The following is a 22,155-nucleotide window of genomic DNA, read 5'->3' as shown; positions in this document are numbered from 1 at the left end:
ATCAACAGACTTGAACTTCTGAACTTGAACTTCAGCAGGTGCTTGAGGCCTCGTTTACCGAACTGCCCAATCATGGCAAACTGGGTCGTACAGTGTTGATTGGTTTGCCCAGTTAGCCTATTAGATTATAATAATGCGGAACACAAGAACACAGCGGCCTGAAAGGTCAAGGTCATGTTGGAAATCTGTGTCAAGAAGATCAGTGTCGTGTTCTGTCCATCATTCTGATTAAAAAAAAAAAACAAAAACAAAAAAAACCATAGGTTAGTTAAATGCTAATGTCTGAGCGTTTTCCACGGGCCATTTTGTATAAAACTGTTCAAGTAAAGCACAGACAGATTTCATCAGTCACCGTAGAGACTTGTTCATTTTTGAAGGAAACAAAACTGAAACCGAAACATATCACATGATTAATGTCACATGATAACAAAGATGGCTGATAGTGATACTCTTGTCATTGTCCATTATCAGTCGGACAGGTAATATCTCTGTCATGATCAAAGTCCCAATCGCTTTCGGAAGGAGTAGTTGCTTTTCTTTTGAAGAACACTCGCGATTTTCCAGGCTGTAGTAAGTGTGTTTGATCATCATGTCCAATGCGAGCGAAAGACGAAGGTTGCTGCATCCGGACCCCCGTGTATCACGCACACGACGACAACTGTCGCGTCAAGTATCAGCACCACAATCGTCGGTCCGATTTAACAGCCACGACAGCCGCCACCTTTTGTTCAGAACTCGTGCTGCAAGTGCAGCCATACTTCTCTCCCTGATTTTGGAGCGCGCAGCGTTTTACGGGCTGGCGGGAAATTTGGTGTTGTTCCTCAACAAAAACCCCCTGCAATGGCTGTCGTACAACGCCATGGACACTTCCCTCTACTTTTTCGGCGTCAGTTTCGTGATGAGTTTGATCGGCGGTTGGCTGGCTGACGCTTTTCTTGGCCGCTTCAAAGCTATTTTGATTTCGTTTGTGATTTACGTTGCCGGGTATGTGTTGATGCCTCTGATGGCTTCGAAGGGTGATACGCCGGGGGTCAGATTGCTGGGGTTGTGTTCGACCAACAGCTCACTGAACCAAAACGGCACTGACACCAGTACTAACCCTTTCGCTGAGGACTGCGCAGGGCTCGTCCTCGTCGCTCTCACTGTCATCGCCATTGGTGCTGGATTTGTCAAGGCCAACATTGCGCCGTTTGGTAGTGATCAGGTCAGTTATGTGCTGTGTCCGTTTTAGTTTCAGTTTCACAAGGAGGCATCACTACGTTTAGACAAATCCATGCTGTGCACCACATCTTTTAGGCAGATGCTTGACAACAGCATGACCCATTGCGCCAGGCAGGCCAGGGAACTTCTTCAGATTTTTGCCAAAGGACAACACTTGCATTGCTTTGGGTTCTCTTTCAATGTGCCAAGTGCATGCTACACATGGGACCTTTGTTTATTGTTTCATCCACATGACTACACACACACACACACACACACACACGCACACACACACACACACACACACACACACACATATATATATATATATATATGTGTGTGTGTGTGTGTGTGTGTGTGTGTGTGTGTGTGCTCAGCTTGATTTTCCATTCAAATTGGGAGAAAGGGCAAGACCAAGATTCAAAGTCAGACCCTCAGACATACGATAAGTGTCAGGGCATTGCTCACCAGTTAGAACAAGGATTATAATGTTGAAAGAGCACAATAAAACATATGCTATGTGTTATACTTATAGTAAGAAAAAAAATATTGCATTTGAAACTAAATGCTTTGCTCATGAAACTGCATTGTGTGGCTGGTGACTGCAAGACATGATGGCTCAGTAAACTTGTAGAGCTGATTCCTTGCTTCCTCTGTTTCTTGTGGGTGTGCTTCACTATACATTTAAAATCCAGACTTTTCAGCAGTTCAGCAGGCCAGCTAAACATAAATCAAGAAAACAAAAACAAATAAACACAGACTGGTACAGTTGTCTGAACTGTTAAGATGAAGGTTCCTCGATACGAAAGAGAATGCAGATTATTCAGATCTGTCTTTGAGATTAGTTCTGGTTGCAGGAATAACCAGAATTCTCCCCAGTCAAGGAATCCTTCTTCTTGTCACACTATTTTGTGCAGTCAAGTATGTTTATAGATCTCTGTCCTTGATATTTTATCAAATGGTTGTTTTTGGTAATTTATCAGTTTCATTTGTACCAAATGTGGACTTATGAACTAATTAACTATTCTTGCCCTAATGTGATCCAAGTGTAAACATACATGCAGGACGCACATAAACAGATAGTGCACACACACACTCACATGTGCACGCATACGCACACACACACACACACACACACACACACACACACACACACACACACAGAGTAACACACACACACACACACATGCTCACACACAGTGACACACACATACACACACATGTAGATGTACCAAATAATTATTCTTGCCCTAATGTGATCCAAGTGTACATGTACAGTATGCACAATGCACATAAACATAGAAAAAGCGTACACTCTCTCTCTCTCTCTCTCACACACACACAGTATCACACTTATGATTTTTAAGTTCAATTTAATCCTGTCTTCTTAATGTGGTTCAAAACAAAACCAAAAAATTCCTTATCCTCACTCTCTCCCATGAAAAAAAAAAGGAAAAAAAGTCCTTAGCCCCTTGACTCATCCACCACCAAGTTTCTTGGTGGAAAGCTCTCCAAACTCAGTTATGATTAACTCTTTCACTTCCTCGCACTAAATAGTTTAGATAAGATGCTCTTGGTCACACTCACATGCTTTGGTTCATGTCAAAACAACACATTGGACTTGTTCATTTCAAACCCTGTCAGGGGGCACAGGTTACCCATTGTTCTTTTGGTGTCATATACTGTACCATGTCAAACTGATGCAAACTAGGCCTATCGGTTTGCTCTGCTTGGCCAAATTTCGCACGGCTAGGTTAGCCATTGTTCTATTGGCGGGGAAACTGGCTGCAGCTGTTGAGCTTTGTTACCATGTGAAAAATGGTCTTATCAGCATGACCCCTGTAAGCCCACGATTTCTCACAGTCCCATGATTTCTCTCACTTTCACAGTGTGTGAGAAAGCGCGGGAAGTCCCCAGTTTTTTTTATCAGAAATATTTCCTTTGTCATAGGTGTTGGTTTCTTGTCTTTTCCCAATGCAAATCTATGAGAAAAATGGGAGAGAGAAAAAGAAAGGAGAAATGGGGACAATGACAACGATGATCATGACAAAGACAGTGGTGTTAGCGAAGACATCAACAATAGGCAGTGAAGATGATGTCACAGTACTGGTTTAAAAATGATATGTGAGTGTATGTGTGTATGTCAGTTAATGAGTGAGTGAGGGTGTGTGTGTGTGTGTGTGTGTGTGTGTGTGTGTGTATGTGTGTGTGTGTGTTCAATTTCATTTAATGTCTATCCACATTAAGTGATATTAGACATGAAAAAAACAACAACCCAAAAACGGAGGGGTGTTGAGGGGGAGTGGGGGGGCATGGAGGTGGGGGTGGGGGTGGGGGCTGGGTGGGGGTGGGGGGCAGTGGAGAAGAGAGAAAAGGGAGGGAAGGGAAAGGGATGAAAAACAACAACAACTATACACAACATTAACTCAACAACAATCTGACTGAGAGAATAACTTTCCAACTCTAAAACATTTAGGCGTTAAAAAACAACAACAATAAACAACAAAACAACAACAAAAACAACTTAAATAATAGAAAATAAAAACATTCAAAGGTTACACTATAGCTACAATTCAATTAGACTATTTTACACAGATTTGGGGGGAAAAAAGAAAAAAAAAGGCAGTGATAAGTCCAAGATTTCTTGACAACCCTACACCCCTTAAAAAAGAAAGAAAAAAAGAAAAAAGTTGTGACAACAATCCAACTGGACTATTTGACAGTGATTTGAAATTGAAAAAAAATCGAACAATAATAGTGGAGCCCAAGATTTCCTTGATTGGGAGAGATGCTGGTACAGGCATAGGACATTTTAGCATATCGCAAGTAAATATATGATGACTTGTTATAGAATTTTACCACATTTATATACAGGAAACACTTTTTACATATTTTGTCTTGAAACAGTTTAGTTTCCATCTACAGATCAATGACGCAATCTGACATTGATTGTGTTGTTAATGGTTAGTGTGTGTGTGTGTGTGTGTGTGTGTGTGTGTGTGTGTGTGTGTGTGGTTTTGTGTGTTTACTTGTCTGGTTGATTTTTTTTTCGTAATCTTTCACTCAATCATTAAAACAATATGTATATATTTTCATGCTCTGAGTGTCTTCTGTGAAACTCAGAATCTATTTTCAGTGTAATCAGACATGCGAAAGGATGCTGACACAAACTGATGAACAAATGAACAAGCATAAAATGAAAAACATTCTATCTAAATTGTTGCGACAGAAAAGGTTGCATCACAGCAAACATCAAAACTAATTGGTTGGGTAAAGCATTGTGAAACACCTTTTTTTTCTGTGACATTTATGTGGAAAGTTGAATTATTTTGATGTCATTCCCAACATTCCTGGGAAAGATTCGGTTCAAGTCTTATTTATATTATATTATGTTATATTATATTATATGACATGACATCACATGACACCATGTCGTGTCGTGTCAAGTCATGTCATATCATATCATATTATATCATATCATATTATTTTGTATTATAATATAGTCTAGTATAGTATAGTATATTGTATTGTATTATTATCATATTATATTATGTCATATTATATTTCTGTTTGAGTTATACACATTGCCTCAATTTCATTGTTTGCTATTGATTCCGATGTTGAATTTGAGATTGGTACATTGCAGTGATCCATCTTATGTGAAATACGATAGATAGATCTAGGTGTGCTTCAGTGTCGTAACTGTTGATCAATGTCTTGATATCTTCGCTGATGCCACTGTCATTATCTTGATTGTTGTTGTTGTCACCCCCCCCCCCCCTTCCACCCCCCCCCCCTTTCTCTTCTCTCTCTCTCTCATTTATCTTTTAGATTTGCATTGGGGAAATATGAGAAACCACCTCTGATGATAAAGGAAATATTTTTGATAAAAACAAGGGGGTTGGGGGCGTGGGGGTGGGGGGTGGGGGGGCTTCCCAAGCTTTCTCACAAAGTGGGAGAATTCATGGGATTTCAAGAAATCGTGAGCTTACAACCCCTTCAACGAAAGTCACATATGGTAGTGCTTTGTCTTGCCATCTGAAGTTGCCTATGACGGTGAAAGATACATCAAGCGCCCAGGTTTAAAATTTCCGTTCCCTTCCTGTGTGAAAAAAAAGTGCCCCAGGGTGGTATTTTCTGTCCACAGTATTGTTGGAAATTTCCTATCAGAAGATGATTAAATATATATGTGAAATCATCATAACTGGATAGTGTGTTAATTTTCCTTTCAGAAAAGTAAAGGTTATAATTATAATGTACTATGATGATGATGATGATGATGATGATATGATGATGATGATGATGATGATGATATATGATGATGATGATGATGATCTTCTTTTGTGGGCTGCAACTTCCACATTTACCGGTACTCAGTATCAGTATCAGTAGCTCAAGGAGGCATCACTGCGTTTGGTCAGATCCATATACGCTACACCACATCTGCCAACCAGATGCCTGACCAGCAGCGTAACCCAATGGGCTTAGTCATACGTACATCAGTTGGCTTTCACGTGTATGACCGTTTTTATTCATGCCATGTAAGCAGTCATACTCCATTTTGGGGGCAGTGCATGTTGGGTATGTTCTTGTTTCTATAATCCACCAAACGCTGACATGGATTACAGGATCTTTAATGTGCGTATTTGATCTCAAGTGTGCATACACACACACACACACACACACAACGCGGGTTCAGGCACTAGCAGTTCTGCACATCTGTTGACCTTGGAGATGGGGGAAAAATCTCCACCCTTTACCCATCAGTGACTTGGATCATTTGAACCTGGGACCCTCAGATTGAAAGTCCAACACTTTAACCGCTTGTCTGTTGCACCTGTCATGATGATGGTGATGATGATGATAATGCTGATGGTGATAAGATGATGATGAAGATGCTGAAAATGATGATGATGCTGAAAATGATGATGATTGTAATGTTGATGATGAATAAGAAGATGGTGATGATGATGATGAAGAAGAAGATGAAAATGATGATGATTGTGATGATGATGATGATGATGAAGATGATGATGAAGACGATGATGACTGAACAGGTAGCGAGAGAGGGGCAGCAGGCAACACTAAGTTTCTTCAACTGGTTCTATTGGTGCGTCAACCTGGGAGCTCTGTTGGGACTGTCTGTGATCACCTACATACAGCAGAGGATGGACTTTTACCTCGGATACCTGATCTCCGTGTGCTGTTTGGGGCTGTCCACCTTGCTGTTTGTCACAGGTAATAATGTGGGTGGCTGGGTGGGTGTAGGTGTGGGTGGGTGTGTATTGTACTACGGCCGATAACCTCCCGGAAGTAGGTAACCTCCCCTTTGTCCCCCCTGGCTAGTGCCCTCTTTTTCCGGCAGCACACCAGAGAATCGACAGACAGACAGAAAATACAAAAAAAAACTTAGCCGTATGAGGAGCACAGGAACAGGAGTCATGATGGCTGCCGGAAAAAGAGGGCGCTAGTCAGGGGGACAAAGGGGAGGTTACCTACTTCCGGGAGGTTATCGGCCGTAGTACTTTCGTTTTCTCCGCATAGGCGGATAGTAGTTTGCACAAAACAGGAATGTCAGACCCCTGCTGGAGTCTGCACTAGCTGGGTCATGGTTAAGTATGTTATTTAAACGTAATTTTAGACAGAAAATTTCCTTTATTTTGTATTGTCTTGTATTACTCTTTTTGTCACAACAGATTTCTGTGTGTGAAATTCAGGCTGCTCTCCCTAGCCTGCAATTTTTGTTTGTTTTCCTCTCCAAATGGATTCTTCTACAGAATTTTGCCAGGGACAACCTTTTTGTTGCTGTGGGTTCTTTTAGGTGCGCTAAGTGCATGCTGCACACGGGACCTCAGGTTATCGTCTCATCTGAATGACTAGCATCCAGACCACCACTTAAGGTCTAGTGGAGGGGGAGAAAATACTGGCACCTATAGGATTCGAACCAGTGCACTCAGATTCTCTTGATTCCTAGGCAGATGAGTTGCCTTCAGGCCAACACACACTCTGTGTGTGTGTGTGTGTGTGTGTGTGTGTGTGTGTGTGTGTGTGTGTGTGTGTGTGTGACTCTGTGTGTGTGTGTGTGTGTGTGTGTGTGTGTGTGAGTGATGTGTCTCTCTCTCCATATGTATATATATATGATATGTATAAAATAAACGTATATCCATGTGTGATTTTAGGCCGCTGTTTCTACCATGTGCGAGAGCCAGACGGAAGCGTACTGACAAATATAGCACGCATCATACGTGAGGCCTTTCACAGAAAACGACTGCGTAGACAGGAGCTTGCTGCATGGAGAAGGCAAAGAAACAGGTATATGTTATTTGTCTTTGCAGTTGCAGTGTTTGTGTTTCTTTGTTTTCTTTTTTTTGCTTCATTTCCAGTCAGTTGTTTATGAATTCACCCCCGAAAGCGGAGTATGGCTGCCTACATGGCGGGTTAAAAACAGTCATACACGTAAAAGCCCACTCGCGCATATACGAGTGAACGTGGGAGTTGCAGCCCACGAACACAGAAGAAGAAGAAGAAGTTTATGAATTCATACACAGTGTAGTTATATTATAATTCAATGTGTTTCCATCTGACAATGACAAAGTTGACTTTTCAGAATTTAGATAAAATTAACAGTAAAAAAAAAAAAAAAAAAAATGATTAACTCTTTCACTCCCCAACAAAATGGTCTTATCAGCATGACCCCTCGATGTCAACAAAAGTCACCTATGGCAGTGCACTGTCTAGTCAACAAAAGTCACCTATGGCAGTGCACTGTCTAGTCAACAAAAGTCACCTATGGCAGTGCACTGTCTAGTCAACAAAAATCACCTATGGCAGTGCACTGTCTAGTCAACAAAAGTCACCTATGGCAGTGCACTGTCTAGTCAACAAAAGTCACCTATGGCAGTGAAAGAGTTAATAGGCTTATCTGCCAATACAGTGTTTATAGGTGTTTGGGTTGTGATTCCTGCTCTTGCTTTTTCTCCCAAGTTCGACTGGAAAATCAAACTGAGCGTCTAGTCATTCGGATGAGGTAATAAACTGAGTTCTAGTTTCAGCATGCACTTGGCACTTTGAAAAAAGAGAATCCATGGGAACAAAAGTGTTGTCCTCTGGCAAAATTCTGTTGAAGAAATCTTCTCATAGATACACAAATATACATATATATGCAGGCACTCAAGGCTTGACTAAGCGCTTTGGGTTATGCTGTGTGGTGTGGCAGACATGGATTTGTCTGAATGCAATGGCATCTCCTTCAGAAACTGAAACAGACTACCCAGGTGGAGCAGTAATCCAGTGGAACAGCACCCAGCAAAGGAAGCTAGAGTCCCAGGTTCGATTCACATGGTGACTCGGATTGTTATTCCATCTTCCACCAGGTAGATCTCAAAAACTGGTGCCAGTGGTGGTCTGGATGCTAGTCTTTTGGATGAGACCATAATCTGAGGATCCATGTATACAGTATGCACTTTGGGGACAGAGCTAAAGAGAGACAGAGACAGAGACAGACAAAGAGAGAGAGACAGGCAGACAGACAGCCAGATAGAGAGAGAGGGAGAGTTAGAGTTAGAGAGAGAGAGAGAGAGAGAGAGAGAGACAAATGACAATGACAATGACAAATGTTTTCACAAATGTTTTATTGAGGGTAAAATGGATAAGCTGGAAGCTTCTTTACACCATGCCCTCACACACGCATACACACACATACATACATTGTAATAAATGAAATAAGTATGAATAATAAATGACATAGAAAAAACCAAATAGATAATAATAGTCACATAAATGGATGAATCAAAGACTACAATTACGGAAACATGAAAATCATACAAAACATTGTCACATGAAAATCTTCAAACACACACACGTGTGTGCACACACAGGCATTATACACATAATCTCGAACATACAAGTACACAGAGATACACACGCATACTTACACTCGCCGATTTTCCTTGCTTACACACTGTTGGAGAACAATTAATCAAAGTACGCTGGCTTACTAGGATCTCATCATATGCTTTGATTTTGTTGGTACTAATTACATTTGTTGCATAAGATATTTTTGATACGCTTTTTTGAAAGATGCTATAGTAGATCTATTTCTAAGATACTCGGGGATTTCAGAGAGAGAGAGAGAGAGAGAGAGAGAGAGAGAAACTAAAGTGACCATTCTCTGTGCAATACATTAGTAGAGTTATAATTACGACTGCAAACCCTATGAAACAAAATTAGGACTTATCTTAAAACAAACAGCAGAGAACAGTTGCCACTGTTTGTCCACAGACCGAGTGAAGTGGACTCAGCCAACTCCGGAGAAGTCTCCATTAGTTTTCTGGACTACGCCAAGCATCGCCATGGGGGAATCTTCCATGACACCCTTGTTGAGGACGTCAAGCAGCTGAAGGAAGTCTTTGCTGTCTTTGCTGCTCTCATCCCGTACTGGCTCGTCTATTTCCAGGTAACTAGGAATGGCTTCATACCAGCTTGCACTTGTCTCAGAAATACATATACAAGAAAAAAAACACACACACAAAAAAAAGAAAAAAAAGCCTTGTTAGTCTTTCCAGAATCGTCTAAACCATCCAAAACACTGAGAATTTCTGCATGACTCAAATGTTTTTGTGCCTTTTTTTTTTTTTTTTTTTAAATTTTTTTTAAGGTATTTAGACAGCAGGGACAATATTGTCTCAAAGCTAGAACTGCCCTCCTTTGAACTATTACCGTACTGCCCTTTACATCTTTACTGAATGTTCTCATGAATTGAGGGAAAAACTGGCATTGTACATTGGGGAAAATGTTTATTGAAATAGCTGTTACATAACGTGTCACTTTCTCATTGTGAGAATTAACCCTTGGCCTGCCTAGGAATTTGGCAAATAACTGAATCCTATTTGATTGGGAATTTTCACAACCCCCCCCCCCCCCCAAAACCAGATAGGTGTAGAAAGAAACTCTGACTCAATTTTCTAAATGGCACAGATAAAAGTATACATTTTAGACAATTTTTGAAAATTCTGAAAAAAATGCTTCATTATGATCAGATGAATATGTCACTCACAATAAATTTTCCAATAATATAAACATTACACATACACATGAACATATACAACACACACATCACACACACACACACACACACACACGCACACGTGCGCACACACACACACACACACACACATAGACACCCACGCACACCTATGCACACATGCATGTACGCGCTTGCGTGCACACGCACACACACACGCATACACACACACCATCCTCAACAATGGAATGTTTGCATCAAAATCATCTGCCCAATGTCAAGCTGTCAAGCTGATTTGAAAATAAATCACCTTCATGCCCACTGCACTGGCCCTCCCCCACCCCACTCAACCTCCTGTTCTGCTTTGCCCTGCACACTGTAATCTTATTTGTATTTCTTTTTATCACAACAGATTTCTCTGTGTGAAATTCGGGCTGCTCTCCCCATGGAGAGTGCGTCGCTACACTACAGCGCCACCCATTTTTTTTATATATTTTTTCCTGTGTGCAGTGTTATGTGTTTTTCCTATCAAAGTGGATTTTTCTATGGAATTTTTGCCAGGAACAACCCTTTTGTTGCCGTGGGTTCTTTTACATTCTTTTACGTGCGCTAAGTGCATGCTGCACACGGGACCTCAGTTTATCGTCTCATCCGAATGACATGACATGGTGTTTAGTTTTGCAACCACTTGGCTTGGAACAGACTTCACCATTTTGCTTTCCTGCATAGAGAATGAGTTGTTGACAAGCTCCGGTCAGCCAGTGAAATTGCTTGAAAAAAAAACCACACTGCTTGGTGACTCAGGGGGTTTCCAAGTCACTAGAAGGACCTTCGCAAATCCATAGCTACCAATGTGATAACTCCCAAACAATGTAAATACTTTTGCGAGACAAAGATATGTAGCCGCCATTTGGGAATGGCTCATGTGGCTGTGGCAGGGGAGTCAGTTATCCACCTTTCTGGAGTAGCTTACATGGCAGTCTAAAGGTCAGTGAACCTCTATCTAGTCTCCATTATAGTAGGGCAACTGCTAGGTATGATGGATTTGTAAACAGTTAACAACTTTTCTCTTGTAGAGTAGGGTAACTTTAAACTGGTTGTAGTGAATTTGCAAGCAGTTAACAACTACAAGAACTTCTGCGTCATTAAACAGACAAAGGTGCACAAGTTGGAGCCAGAGCTTACAGCGCTGTGACTGCAGAAGAAGACGTCTCTCAGGCATGCAAGCAAACAGCTGACCAGTCTCTTTTTGATCCTCTTCAGCCTCTCTCTTTGTCTGTTTTTCTGTCCGCCCTGCCATGTCCGCATGGCGCTTTGCCATTTTCAAAGGTACCTGTGATTAGTGAACCAGGACAGCTGTTGCTGAGCTGCAGAGACAGACACGGAAAGCCCGAGTTTTGGAACCCCCAACTGCCGCCACCATCCCCTGTCCACACTGCCAGAGACACGCACAGAAAGCCCGAGTTTTGGAACCCCCAACTGTGGCCACCATCCCCTGTCCACACTGCCAGAGACAGGCACGGAAAGCCCGAGGTTTGGAACCCCAAACTGCCGCCACCATCATCTGTCCACACTGCCAGAGAACCTTTAGACTAACCAGACTAACCAGCCATCTGTGCACACACCAACCCCAACAAACCCAGCGCCAGGATGACTAAGATGGTCTTTGTCGTGCTGATGAACGAACAACAGAACAGTAGTAGCAGTCGTAGTAGTAGCAGTAGTAGAGGTACTACTACTACTAGTATTTTTATATGTCTCTTACCTTAGTGTTTTTTCTTTTCTTTCTCCTCTCCAGATGCAGACATCGTTCCTGGTGCAAGGTCTCCACATGCGACTGAGCAGACCTTTTGCACTTCACACTGTGGACTTCAACGATTCTTCCATGAAGCCACTTCAGAACTCGACCTCTTCAGCTGATGTGTGTTTTTTTTTTTAGTAAATTTCAGTTGTTGTGTGCCCTTCTCAGATTTTAAAAGGAAAAGGGTGTATTATTTATAAGTTTTAAGTGAACTGTGATTCGTTTTGACTCACTTGTGAAAACAGTGAGCGTCTATGTAATAGCCCGGTGTTCGGTTGTCTGTGTGTGTGTGTGTGTGTGTGTGAAAACAACACAGTGAAACTTGTTCACTTCAAACTTGGTCAGGGGGTAAGCATAAGTTCTTGTTCTAATGCGCAGGAAAATTTAGCTGCAGCTGTCAAACTCTATTATAATGTGAAAAACTGTTCTTTCAACGCGACCCCTTGATGTCCACTAAGTCACCTGTGGTGGTGAACTGTCTCACTGACTAAAGCAGCCTGCCTGTGGTGGTGAAAGAGTTAACCTTACTTAACCCGATCTACTGGGGCAAATACAGAGTAGCTAGCCAATAGACTCAGCTTATGGAGCATTAGCGAAGGAATGATTTGCACTTAAGGCTTAGATTTGCGCTGATTGGCTGAGCAGACAATCTGTTTGGCAGAGGTGTCTTAATACTGGGTTTGCCTTAAAATTTGGCCAACACAGAACAAATCGATAGGCCCAGTTTGCATCAATTTGACATGGTATGTGTATTTAAAACAAAACAGGGACTATAACACAAACTCCCCATTGGTAAGTTCAGTACCATTATCGTTGTCGCTGTGAAGCAGTGATGCATTGGTTGCAGATGGCGGCAGCGTGGCTCTCCTTGTTTGACGTCGTCATTCTGTTCCTCCTCCTCCCTCTGTTTGACCGAGTTATCTACCCCTGGTTGGAGCGGCGCTCTGGCGTCCCCATCAGCATCTCGTGGCGCATCTTGTTAGGGATGGTCTTCGCTACTCTGGCCATGGTGGTGGCGGGGGTGGTGGAGCACTTCCGTCTAGAAGTGTTCTGGAATTACAACGCGTCCTCCTGTGTCAGCCATGCCATTCCTCAGACAATCGGTGAGTGTGATAATGATAATAATCATGATGATAATGCTGTTGCTCTTGTAAGTTTCAGTTTCAGTTTCAGTAGCTCAAGGAGGCGTCACTGCGTTCGGACAAATCCATATACGCTACACCACATCTGCCAAGCAGATGCCTGACCAGCAGCGTAACCCAACACGCTTAGTCAGGCCTTGAGAAAAAAAAGAAGAAAAAAAAGGGGGTTAATAAATAATAGATAAATACATAAAAAAAACACAAAAATACTACTACCACTACTAATAATGTGTATAAGGCGCAAAAAATTGATGAAGTCAACTATAAGCATACATAAATAAATAAATAAATAAATAATCATAATATTAAAAAAGTAGTAGTAATAATAATAATAATAATAATAATAATAATAATAATGATAATAATAATAATAATAATAATAAGTAAGGTTTTGTTCATTACATCCAGATCGAATCCCGGTTGGGTTTTTGAACACTTTATTCTGTTCAGCTCTAAGTGTACAGAGAGGTCTTTATACAAGGGGAGTCAGGGCGGAAGATCTGTGGGCGGACAACATATGCACAGGAAAGGAGCAGACAGGCAGAGACAGAGGAAGTAGTGCTGAACAGACCGCTGGACAGTTCCCTGCTTACATGACTTATAGAGGCGCGTCACATGATCTGTGCTTTCGAAGTTGGCTGGCTCTCGGAAATTTCGAGCAACAAGGCGATCGAGAGAGGTAGAACATGCGAAAAAGAAGGCTTCTTTTTTCGACTTTTTGCTTCATGGAGTGATGGCCTAGAGGTAACGCGTCCACCTAGAAAGCGAGAGAATCTGAGTGCGCTGGTTCGAATCACGGCTCAGCCGATGATATTTTCTCCCCCTCCACTAGACCTTGAGTGGTGGTGTGGACGCTAGTCATTCGGATGAGACGATAAACCGAGGTCCCGTGTGCAGCATACACTTAGCGCACGTAAAAGAACCCATGGCAACAAAAGGGTTGTTCCTGGCAAAATTCTGTAGAAAAATCCACTACGATAGGAAAAACAAATAAAATTGCACGCAGGAAAAAATACAAAAAAATGGGTGGCGCTGTAGTGTAGTGACGCGTTCTCCCTGGGGAGAGCAGCCCGAATTTCACATAGAGAAATCTGTTGTGATAAAAAGAAAATACAAATACAAATACAAATTCTATCGTGCATATATTGTACATTGTTTGATTGTAGCAGTGGAGGCTATTAACTGAAGAAATGGGGCAAAGCGCATGTTTGCTGCTTTTATCTATGTCGATCGCCTTTGACACTGCTTGCGATTTTGAGTAAAAGTTAGATGCGCATGCACAAGATCCAAGATGGTCGCGGAACTCTCCAGTGGTCTGTTGTTGGAAAGGGACGGTTGCTTACATTCCTTGACTGATGGTGCCAGAGTCATTTTTAGAGTCGCTGCATTACCTGTATTGGCCAAACTCCACAGCTGATTTCAAGACAAGACAGTATGACCACAAACGTTTTACTAAACAATAAACTTGGAAAGCTTTATATGTTTCTAATCTGACTACTCTTGCATTTTCTGTGCGATGTTCTCTTTTTTGCATGCCTGTCTGACTGTATCTAATCCCTATCTTCTTATCTGTTCCCCCCTTGTTTTTTTTATTATTCTTTTTTTTATCCCTTTTGTTGTTATTGTTGTAGTTGTCTTTTTCTTCCTTTACTTCTTCCTCTTCTTCTTTCAATGTTTTAATGCAGGCATGTACTTACTGGTATATTTGTTTGTTTTTTTTAAAACTGGGTTAAAGAAATTTTAAAACCTTGGAAAACAATTGATGACGCACATAACAACACTCCTTTCCATGACTGAGTTTGATTCAGAAGTTTGAATGAGAAGCAAACAAAATATTTTTGTAAGAAGAAAACAAAACAAACCAAAAAACCCCCCAAAATGCACAAAATAACAACATAGATAAACAGACAGGTTGACAGACAAACAGACAGACTGAACATAGGGTGGATATTATCATGAAGTGTTGTCATTCATGTGTCATGATCTTTGCCAAATATTAAGGACCTCTTATGTTCATGATAATTGAACATCACATTTACTTTTTTTTTTCACAGGAACATAAAAGTTCAGGGATGCCAACATTAGGACTATGACATCTTAACCATTCTGCCATCTTCTTCCATTCATAAGCATTGGGAAACACTTAATAAAACAACAACCAAACAAACAAAAACACACACAGAGTATGCCTGAAACTGACTGAATATTGCAGGAAACAAATGATGAGTGCCCAATTTGCAGCCATCATTTGGCTCTGCCCAGCCAGGCAGCCTGTTGTGAAAATGACCCTGAGTTATGTGAAGCGCTTAGAGCTTGGTCTCTGAAAACAAACATTCAGGGATGAAATATAAGGAACAGTAACAACAAGCATCCACAACCCCAGAACACATGGCATGGTGCGTTGATCCAGTGAATGTTGTGTGACCCATTTGAGCTCAAGGTACTGCGTGATATTCAAAATGTTTTGTGCGAGTCCCAGCAAAATTTTGTAACATCAGTCACTGATCATATGGCACTCTCTCTCCCTCTCTCTTTTTTTTTTCTTTTTTTTTTTCAATTTTTATTGACACCTCTACCCACCCAACCACTCCACTGTTAGCTGTTTGTTGTTAGAGTTTTTCTTTCCAATACACAGCCATCACCTTGTCCTATCTCTCGCCCACTTTCCACTACTATTGTATGAGTGTGTAAATGTGTGCTTGCAATGAACAAATGAGTACTTGTCTATATCATCTTATAATGAATAGAAAATAAAACAATGAGAAGAAAAGAGAGGAGAATGTTGACACGAAGGTAAACGTGTTGTTCTGTTTTTTTGTTTTTTTTTTTGGTTTATTTTTATTTTTATTTTCATTCATTAAATAGTTATTTTTATCAAAAGACAGTTAACTCTTTCAGCCCTTTAACTCACTCCATACGAATGGCGAAAGAGACGACGTTAACAGCGTTTCACCCCAATTACCACTATCAAAATATTGCAAGCGGAAGGCTCTTATACTGAAGAGGTGAATGTTGACAAAGAATACCACAATTCTGACGATGGAAGCTAAAGGTTGGGTCATTCAGACACCCACTGGACATCTGAGGGGTCTGTGTAGAGGAGAAGAGAGGACTGGCCGTACTGAGTGAGTTAAAGTCTTCAGTCCGTGCAGCTGTTCCAGCCTGACATAAACTTAGGCCCAGCTGCATAAATTGGGAGGGATGCTTCTTTTCAGTCACAATTTAATGACAACTGCTCAACAAATAGCTAACCAAACTTCACAAAAAGGATTGAAATATGATTTTGACACACACTGTATAAGTTTCAAGAAAAGGGATGCAATATTTTGTTTCTACCTTTAATCCTTTCACCGCCAGTCAATTTAGAGTACAAAATTCCCTTGCGGTATAAACACAGAAAAGACAGTGTCTAAGAACAGTTGTGGATTTGCCCTGCGATGTATCGAAAACATGGCCTATCCTACCACCGAACATTAAGAGCAGTAGGTTCATGGATAATAGACCAGTGAACGGCCACCTTTCAGTGACATGGGTCCTCTACCACGCCTGTGCATAAATGCGAGCTTGGCGGTGAAAGGGTTAAATCAAGGCATCAAGCGCTTGCTGTGCAGTAAGCCTTTGGTGTTTTTTCATAGTGATCAGAAACAAGAGGGGCAAGGCTTCAAGACACTTGTGATACACTTAAAAAAAAAAAAAAAAAAAAAAAAAAAAAATCCAAGCTTTTTATGTATTGAGTATAATTTCAAAATGTAATGTTTAAGATGAGAAAGATCAGTTTAAAGCAAATTAAGTTCCCTAGCATTAATTACAGAGTAATTTCCCTTTTTTTTATATCTGCACCAAAACGTTTGCAAAATAAATAAAACTTCCATGCTTAGCAAAAGAAGTTCCTGTTTGAACAAAAATTATAATAAAGACTGCTCTTGTTGTTGGGTCAGAATATCAGATCAAAGTGGCAAGTTTAGAGAATACAAAAAATATAAATATAACAGTAAATGCAGTTTGCATATAATTAGGTTTCATTTTTTATTTTTTTTGTGCCCATCCCAGAGGTGCAATATTGTTTTAAACAAGATGACTGGAAAGAACTGAATTTTTCCTATTTTTATGCCTAATTTGGTGTCAGCTGACAAAGCATTTGCAGAGAAAATGTCAATGTTAAAGTTTACCACGGACACACACACACACACACACACAGACAACCGAACACCGGGTTAAAACATAGACTCACTTTGTTTATACAAGTGAGTCAAAAAGGATTAAAAAGACACAATAATCGTTTAAATCACTCAGCTAAACTTTGAGTGCCTGTGAGGAAGGAAGTTCTATTCCAGTTACTCCCCTTCCCTAGCAGTTTTAATGCCCACAAGCGAGCTGATGTACCAGTTTAAGTGAACAGGTTACTTTGCCTGAATGCTGCTTGGGCTCAGGCAGAGAATGACGATTTGAGTCACCTGCCCAGCGTTTGTCGCACGATTGATTGAGTTAGGTGAATAAATGACACTGCATAATCAAAAACGAAAAACATTTATTTCTGCGATCATAGGTTTAATTTTTTTTTTTAATATAAAGTTATTTCTTTACAGTAATAAAAAAAAATGTTTTTGAAAAAATGGCAAGTCCGTTCTTTGTAAAAAAAAATGTTTGCGGTGATGCAATTTTTGTTGTAATCGTCGTTGTTGTTGTTGTTTAAAATGAAATGTAATGGTGACAACAAGTGAAAGAACAGTGAGGCACTGACTTGAAGTTGTGTGGTGGTGTGTCCATCGAGATCGATGATGACCATCGTTGTCATCCAGCTGGGGGATGGGGGGAGGGTGGTGGTGGGGTGGGGGCGGGAGGATGCTCATGAATCTATCTGTGAATGCGCAGATGGCTGAATAGCCCAATCTGCGCACGAAATGTTCGCTGACAGTTGGGGCAGACAAAGACAGGCATACCATTGTCAGGGAGCTTGTTTGCCCGTGACTTTCTGGCCTGCCTCTTCTGAACAGCTGCAGCAGTCCTGTTGGCCTCGCACAACTTGGCGCCTTTGTGCACAGCAGCGCGCCATTTGTCACGGTCCACTGCAGATTCCTCCCAGGAGTCAGGGTTGATATCAAACGCTTTCAGAGAGACTTTCAGAGTATCTCTGAAGCGCTTCTTCTGACCTCCGTGTGATCTCTTCCCTTGTTGCAGCTTGAAGTTGTGTACCCTGTATATGGAGAATTACATCCCTTTATTTTTTGTTTGTTTTGTTTAAGGGTAACAACAGTAATTGTGGACAGATTGATGGTGATCATTGAGAATCATATTTACGACAAAGGATGTGATGGCCATTTGCAGATGATACAATCTATCACGCAGCAGACATGAGCGTGTTGTGGCAGATACCTCAGTACATGTTGATCGGTCTGAGTGAAGTGTTCACCAGCGTGGCGGGTGAGTGTTGTATTGTGCTGTTTTCTGTTGTGTTGTGTTGTATTGTGCTGCATTGTTTTGTTTTATGTTTTGTATTGTGTTGTATTGCATTGCATTGCATTGTGCTTATTGTATTGTTTTAATGTTTTGTATTGTGTTGTATTGCATTGCATTGCATTGTGCTGTGTTGCGTTGCATTGTGCTGTGTTGCGTTGCATTGTGCTGTGTTGGATTGTATTGCATTGCTCTGTGTTGCATTGTATTGCATTGTGCTGTATTGTATTGTTTTGTGTTTTGTATTGCATTGCATTGTGCTGTGTTGCGTTGCATTGTGCTGTATTGTATTGTTTTGTGTTTTGTATTGCATTGCATTGTGCTGTCTTGCATTGCATTGCATTGCATTGTTTTACATCTTTGTCACAAATTTGGGCTGCTCTCCTTGGGAACAGTACATCATTGCAGTACAGCACCACCCAATATTTTTTTTTTCTTTTCACTGCATACATGTGCATTTGTTTTACTGTTCAAGTGGATTTTTTTTCCTGCAGAATTTTGCCAGGAACATTTTGAACAGGTCTGCGGTTTGCCTTGCCCACAGCACACATGCTTCCAAATGCCACATAGAAAGGCACATATGTACACACCACATGCACATACACACACATACATGCATGCACAAATTAGCACATCATGCACACCTGTGCACACTCTCTCTCACTCACACATTCGCACGGTCTCTCTGACTTTGACATGGGCGCAATAGCAGAGTGATTAAAGCGTTGGACTTTCAATGTGAGGGTCCCAGGTTCAAATCTTCGTGACAGCGCCTGGTGGGTAAAGGGTGGAGGTATAGATTTTTTCTATCTTCCAGGTCAACATTTGTATAGACTTACTAGTGCCTAATCCCCCTTTGTGTGTATATACACACAGAGGACCAAATATGCATGTTAAAGGTCCTGTAATCCATGTCAGTGTTTGGGTGGTCATGGAAACGAGCAGATTCACAGCATGCACACCCCTGAAAACAGAGTATGGCTGTCTACATAGCTAAACTAAACAAAACCGTCATATACGCAAAATGTTACACGTCTGTCTGTGTGTGTATGTATGTATGCCTGAAACTGATTGAATGATGCAGGAAGCAAATGATGAGTGCTCAATTTGCAGCCATCATTTGGCTCTACCCAGCCAGGCAGCCTGTTGTGAAAATGACCCCGAGTTTTGTAAAGCGCTTAGAGCTTGGTCTCTAACCGAGGACAGGCACTCAATAAGTATCCATATCATTCATTCATTACCGTGTGTGCCGTGATCTACAGAAACAGATTTGTCCACGATTAACCCCATGACTGGCGCTATATCCATATCAAAGAGCTGTCGTTTTGAACAGGTCTGCAGTTTGCAGTATCCATAGCGCCGAGGTCCATGAAAGGCATCATCATGGGCCTCTTCTACCTGTTCTCCGGCATCGGCAGCTTCCTGGGCACGGCCATTGTGGCCGGCTTGAGCTCCACCAAGGTCTGGTTCCACTCCCGCGACTTCGGCAACATCAGCTGCCGCATCTGCCGCAAAGAAGGGGGCAGGTTGACGGTGACGGAGAGTTGCCACTTGGACTATTACTTCTACCTGCTGGCCGGCATCGAGGTGGTGGGCGCCGCTCTCTTCCTGGTGGTGGCCTCTGTGTTCCAGCTGGACCAGCATCACCGCCACTGCCGGGTGTCCTACCACATGGTGACCGACGACTTTTTGGACCCCGTCAACACTCGCTACCAGAACCGCAACCAGCAAGGGCAGACCATTCAGCGATTACCGTCTGAGGAGGCGGGTGACTGATGTGATGACTTGTATACTGCTGTTTGCAAGGCGAGCAGGTTTCAGTGAAATGTCATGACTGTCTTTTTTTTTGGTTGTTGTTGTTGTTATGAAATTACTAGGCTGTTTTGTTTTTGTGTGTGAAATTACAAGACATTTTTTTGTGTGTGAAAATTTACTGGACAGTTTTTTTGGGGAGGGGGTGAGGGGTGAAATTACAAGACAGTTTTTTGTGAAATACAAGAGGCAAGGTGTGTTTTTTTTGTTGTTGTCAGATTACAACACAACTTGACATAGGTTGGCACAGCATGCAATATGATCAATAAAACAGGACAGGTGGGAATTTTACTGTACCGGTGTTACTTGGTTCATGGAGACACAAACCAATAGTCCATCATGTGCCAACCCCCATAAAAACAAACAAAAAAAACAGTGGTATAACTGTCCGAATGGCATGTTAAAAACATTCTCTCCTGCCAGAACCCACTTTCAGGAGTTGCAACTCATGAATGATTCAGAAGAAGAAGAACACTTGTAAAGAAGTATGTGGACATACACACACCCCACTGTACAACACAGTGCTGTGTAGTACAATACAGTACAGTCTTGTAATAGCGTTGTGGTATGTATGTACAACATAATGTGGTACAACACGTTTGCTTGATTGAGAGTTGTTTTAAAATTTGGCTGCTTACTAAAGGAAGGTCAGTGTCGATGAAAAGTGTTGCCTATATATGTATATATATGTATGTATATGTGTGTATGTGTGTGTGGAGAGAGAGAGTGAGAGAGAGTGAGAGAGAGAGAGAGAGAGAGAGACGGTAAAACCTGGCAGCTTCTGGTTTCGCACCTAGTGAAGGGTGCTACAGTTATATTATGACATTGTCAGTTGATGTAAAATGTAGGAAAAACTCTCCACATTTACTGTCCACTCATAAAGGTTATTTGTCCAGAATTTTCATCTTCGAGGAGGAGGAGAAAATTCTTCTAGAATAGATTTTATGGGTGGACAGTGCATCTGCAGAGTTTTTATTGTATATATATCTATATTGTGTGTGTGTGTGCGTGTGTGTGTATGTGTGTGTGTGTGTGTGTGTGTGTGTGTGTATTGAGAGAGAGAGAGAGAGAGAGAGATGTATGTTGCATACTGCTGCCTGACAAGAGAGGCTGCTGGTTTCTTTGCTGAATGACAAAGAGAGGAAGGAAAGAGAAGGAAGAGCTTGGTGCCAGACAATATCTATCTTAAAACCAGAAACCACTAAAATAATTCATGAGCTTTCTTTAATGGTCAGATGGAGATTACAGTATTGTAATGCATGCATATTCATCAAACTTAAGTGATGTGATTTTCCCATTACATCTGCATCTACTTCATTTTTGCAGCAGCAGGAACCATTGGTGTTGAAATATCGATGTAGTGTTTGTGCTGAATGTCACATTGTTAAAACTTGTTAGGCTGTGTGCTTTGACTTCAAATGCTTAGTTTCACCCCATGTCCGCTGGGCTATCAGTAGCATGACTTGAATTGGTTTTCTGTCATTCCAGATGGGACATGATGTCAATCAATACTGTTTGCATTCTGTCCAGATTAGATCATTGCATTTGTTTTGGGTTTTTTTTGTTTGTTTGTTCTGTTTTGTTTTCTTTTGTTTTGTTTACCATCTGGAAAATAATTTCACTTTTAGACTTTGAATAGATTATTGCATTTGTTTTGCCATTGGCAGTGCATAGTACTGAAACTATGTTTAATAACACATACTTAACCGTGACCCACTAGTGCA

General features: G+C 41.3%; 1 protein-coding gene across 1 annotated transcript; it reads left to right on the top strand.

Moving 5' to 3' along the window:
* Positions 1-451: 451 nt before the first annotated feature.
* On the top strand, positions 452-20,550 carry LOC143274605 (solute carrier family 15 member 4-like). Its single transcript, XM_076578472.1, has 8 exons — positions 452-1,204; positions 6,258-6,438; positions 7,380-7,512; positions 9,481-9,655; positions 12,021-12,143; positions 12,871-13,126; positions 18,491-18,586; positions 19,953-20,550. Exons 1-8 carry the CDS (start codon positions 590-592, stop codon positions 20,393-20,395), a joined length of 2,022 nt encoding a protein of 673 aa, XP_076434587.1. The 5' UTR covers positions 452-589; the 3' UTR covers positions 20,396-20,550.
* The last annotated feature ends 1,605 nt before the right edge of the window (positions 20,551-22,155 follow it).

This window comes from Babylonia areolata, chromosome 29, assembly GCF_041734735.1.
Source record: "Babylonia areolata isolate BAREFJ2019XMU chromosome 29, ASM4173473v1, whole genome shotgun sequence".
NCBI classification, from domain to species: Eukaryota; Metazoa; Mollusca; class Gastropoda; order Neogastropoda; family Buccinidae; genus Babylonia; species Babylonia areolata.
This window is presented reverse-complemented; position numbering and strand designations above follow the sequence as displayed.

Bases quoted from the DNA above. Each gene is read 5' to 3' on its own strand.
- LOC143274605 (XM_076578472.1), top strand. From the start codon at position 590: ATGTCCAATGCGAGCGAAAGACGAAGGTTGCTGCATCCGGACCCCCGT. The intron at 1,205-6,257 runs GTCAGTTATGTG...ATGACTGAACAG, and splicing joins CGCCGTTTGGTAGTGATCAG to GTAGCGAGAGAGGGGCAGCA. The intron at 6,439-7,379 runs GTAATAATGTGG...GTGTGATTTTAG, and splicing joins CACCTTGCTGTTTGTCACAG to GCCGCTGTTTCTACCATGTG.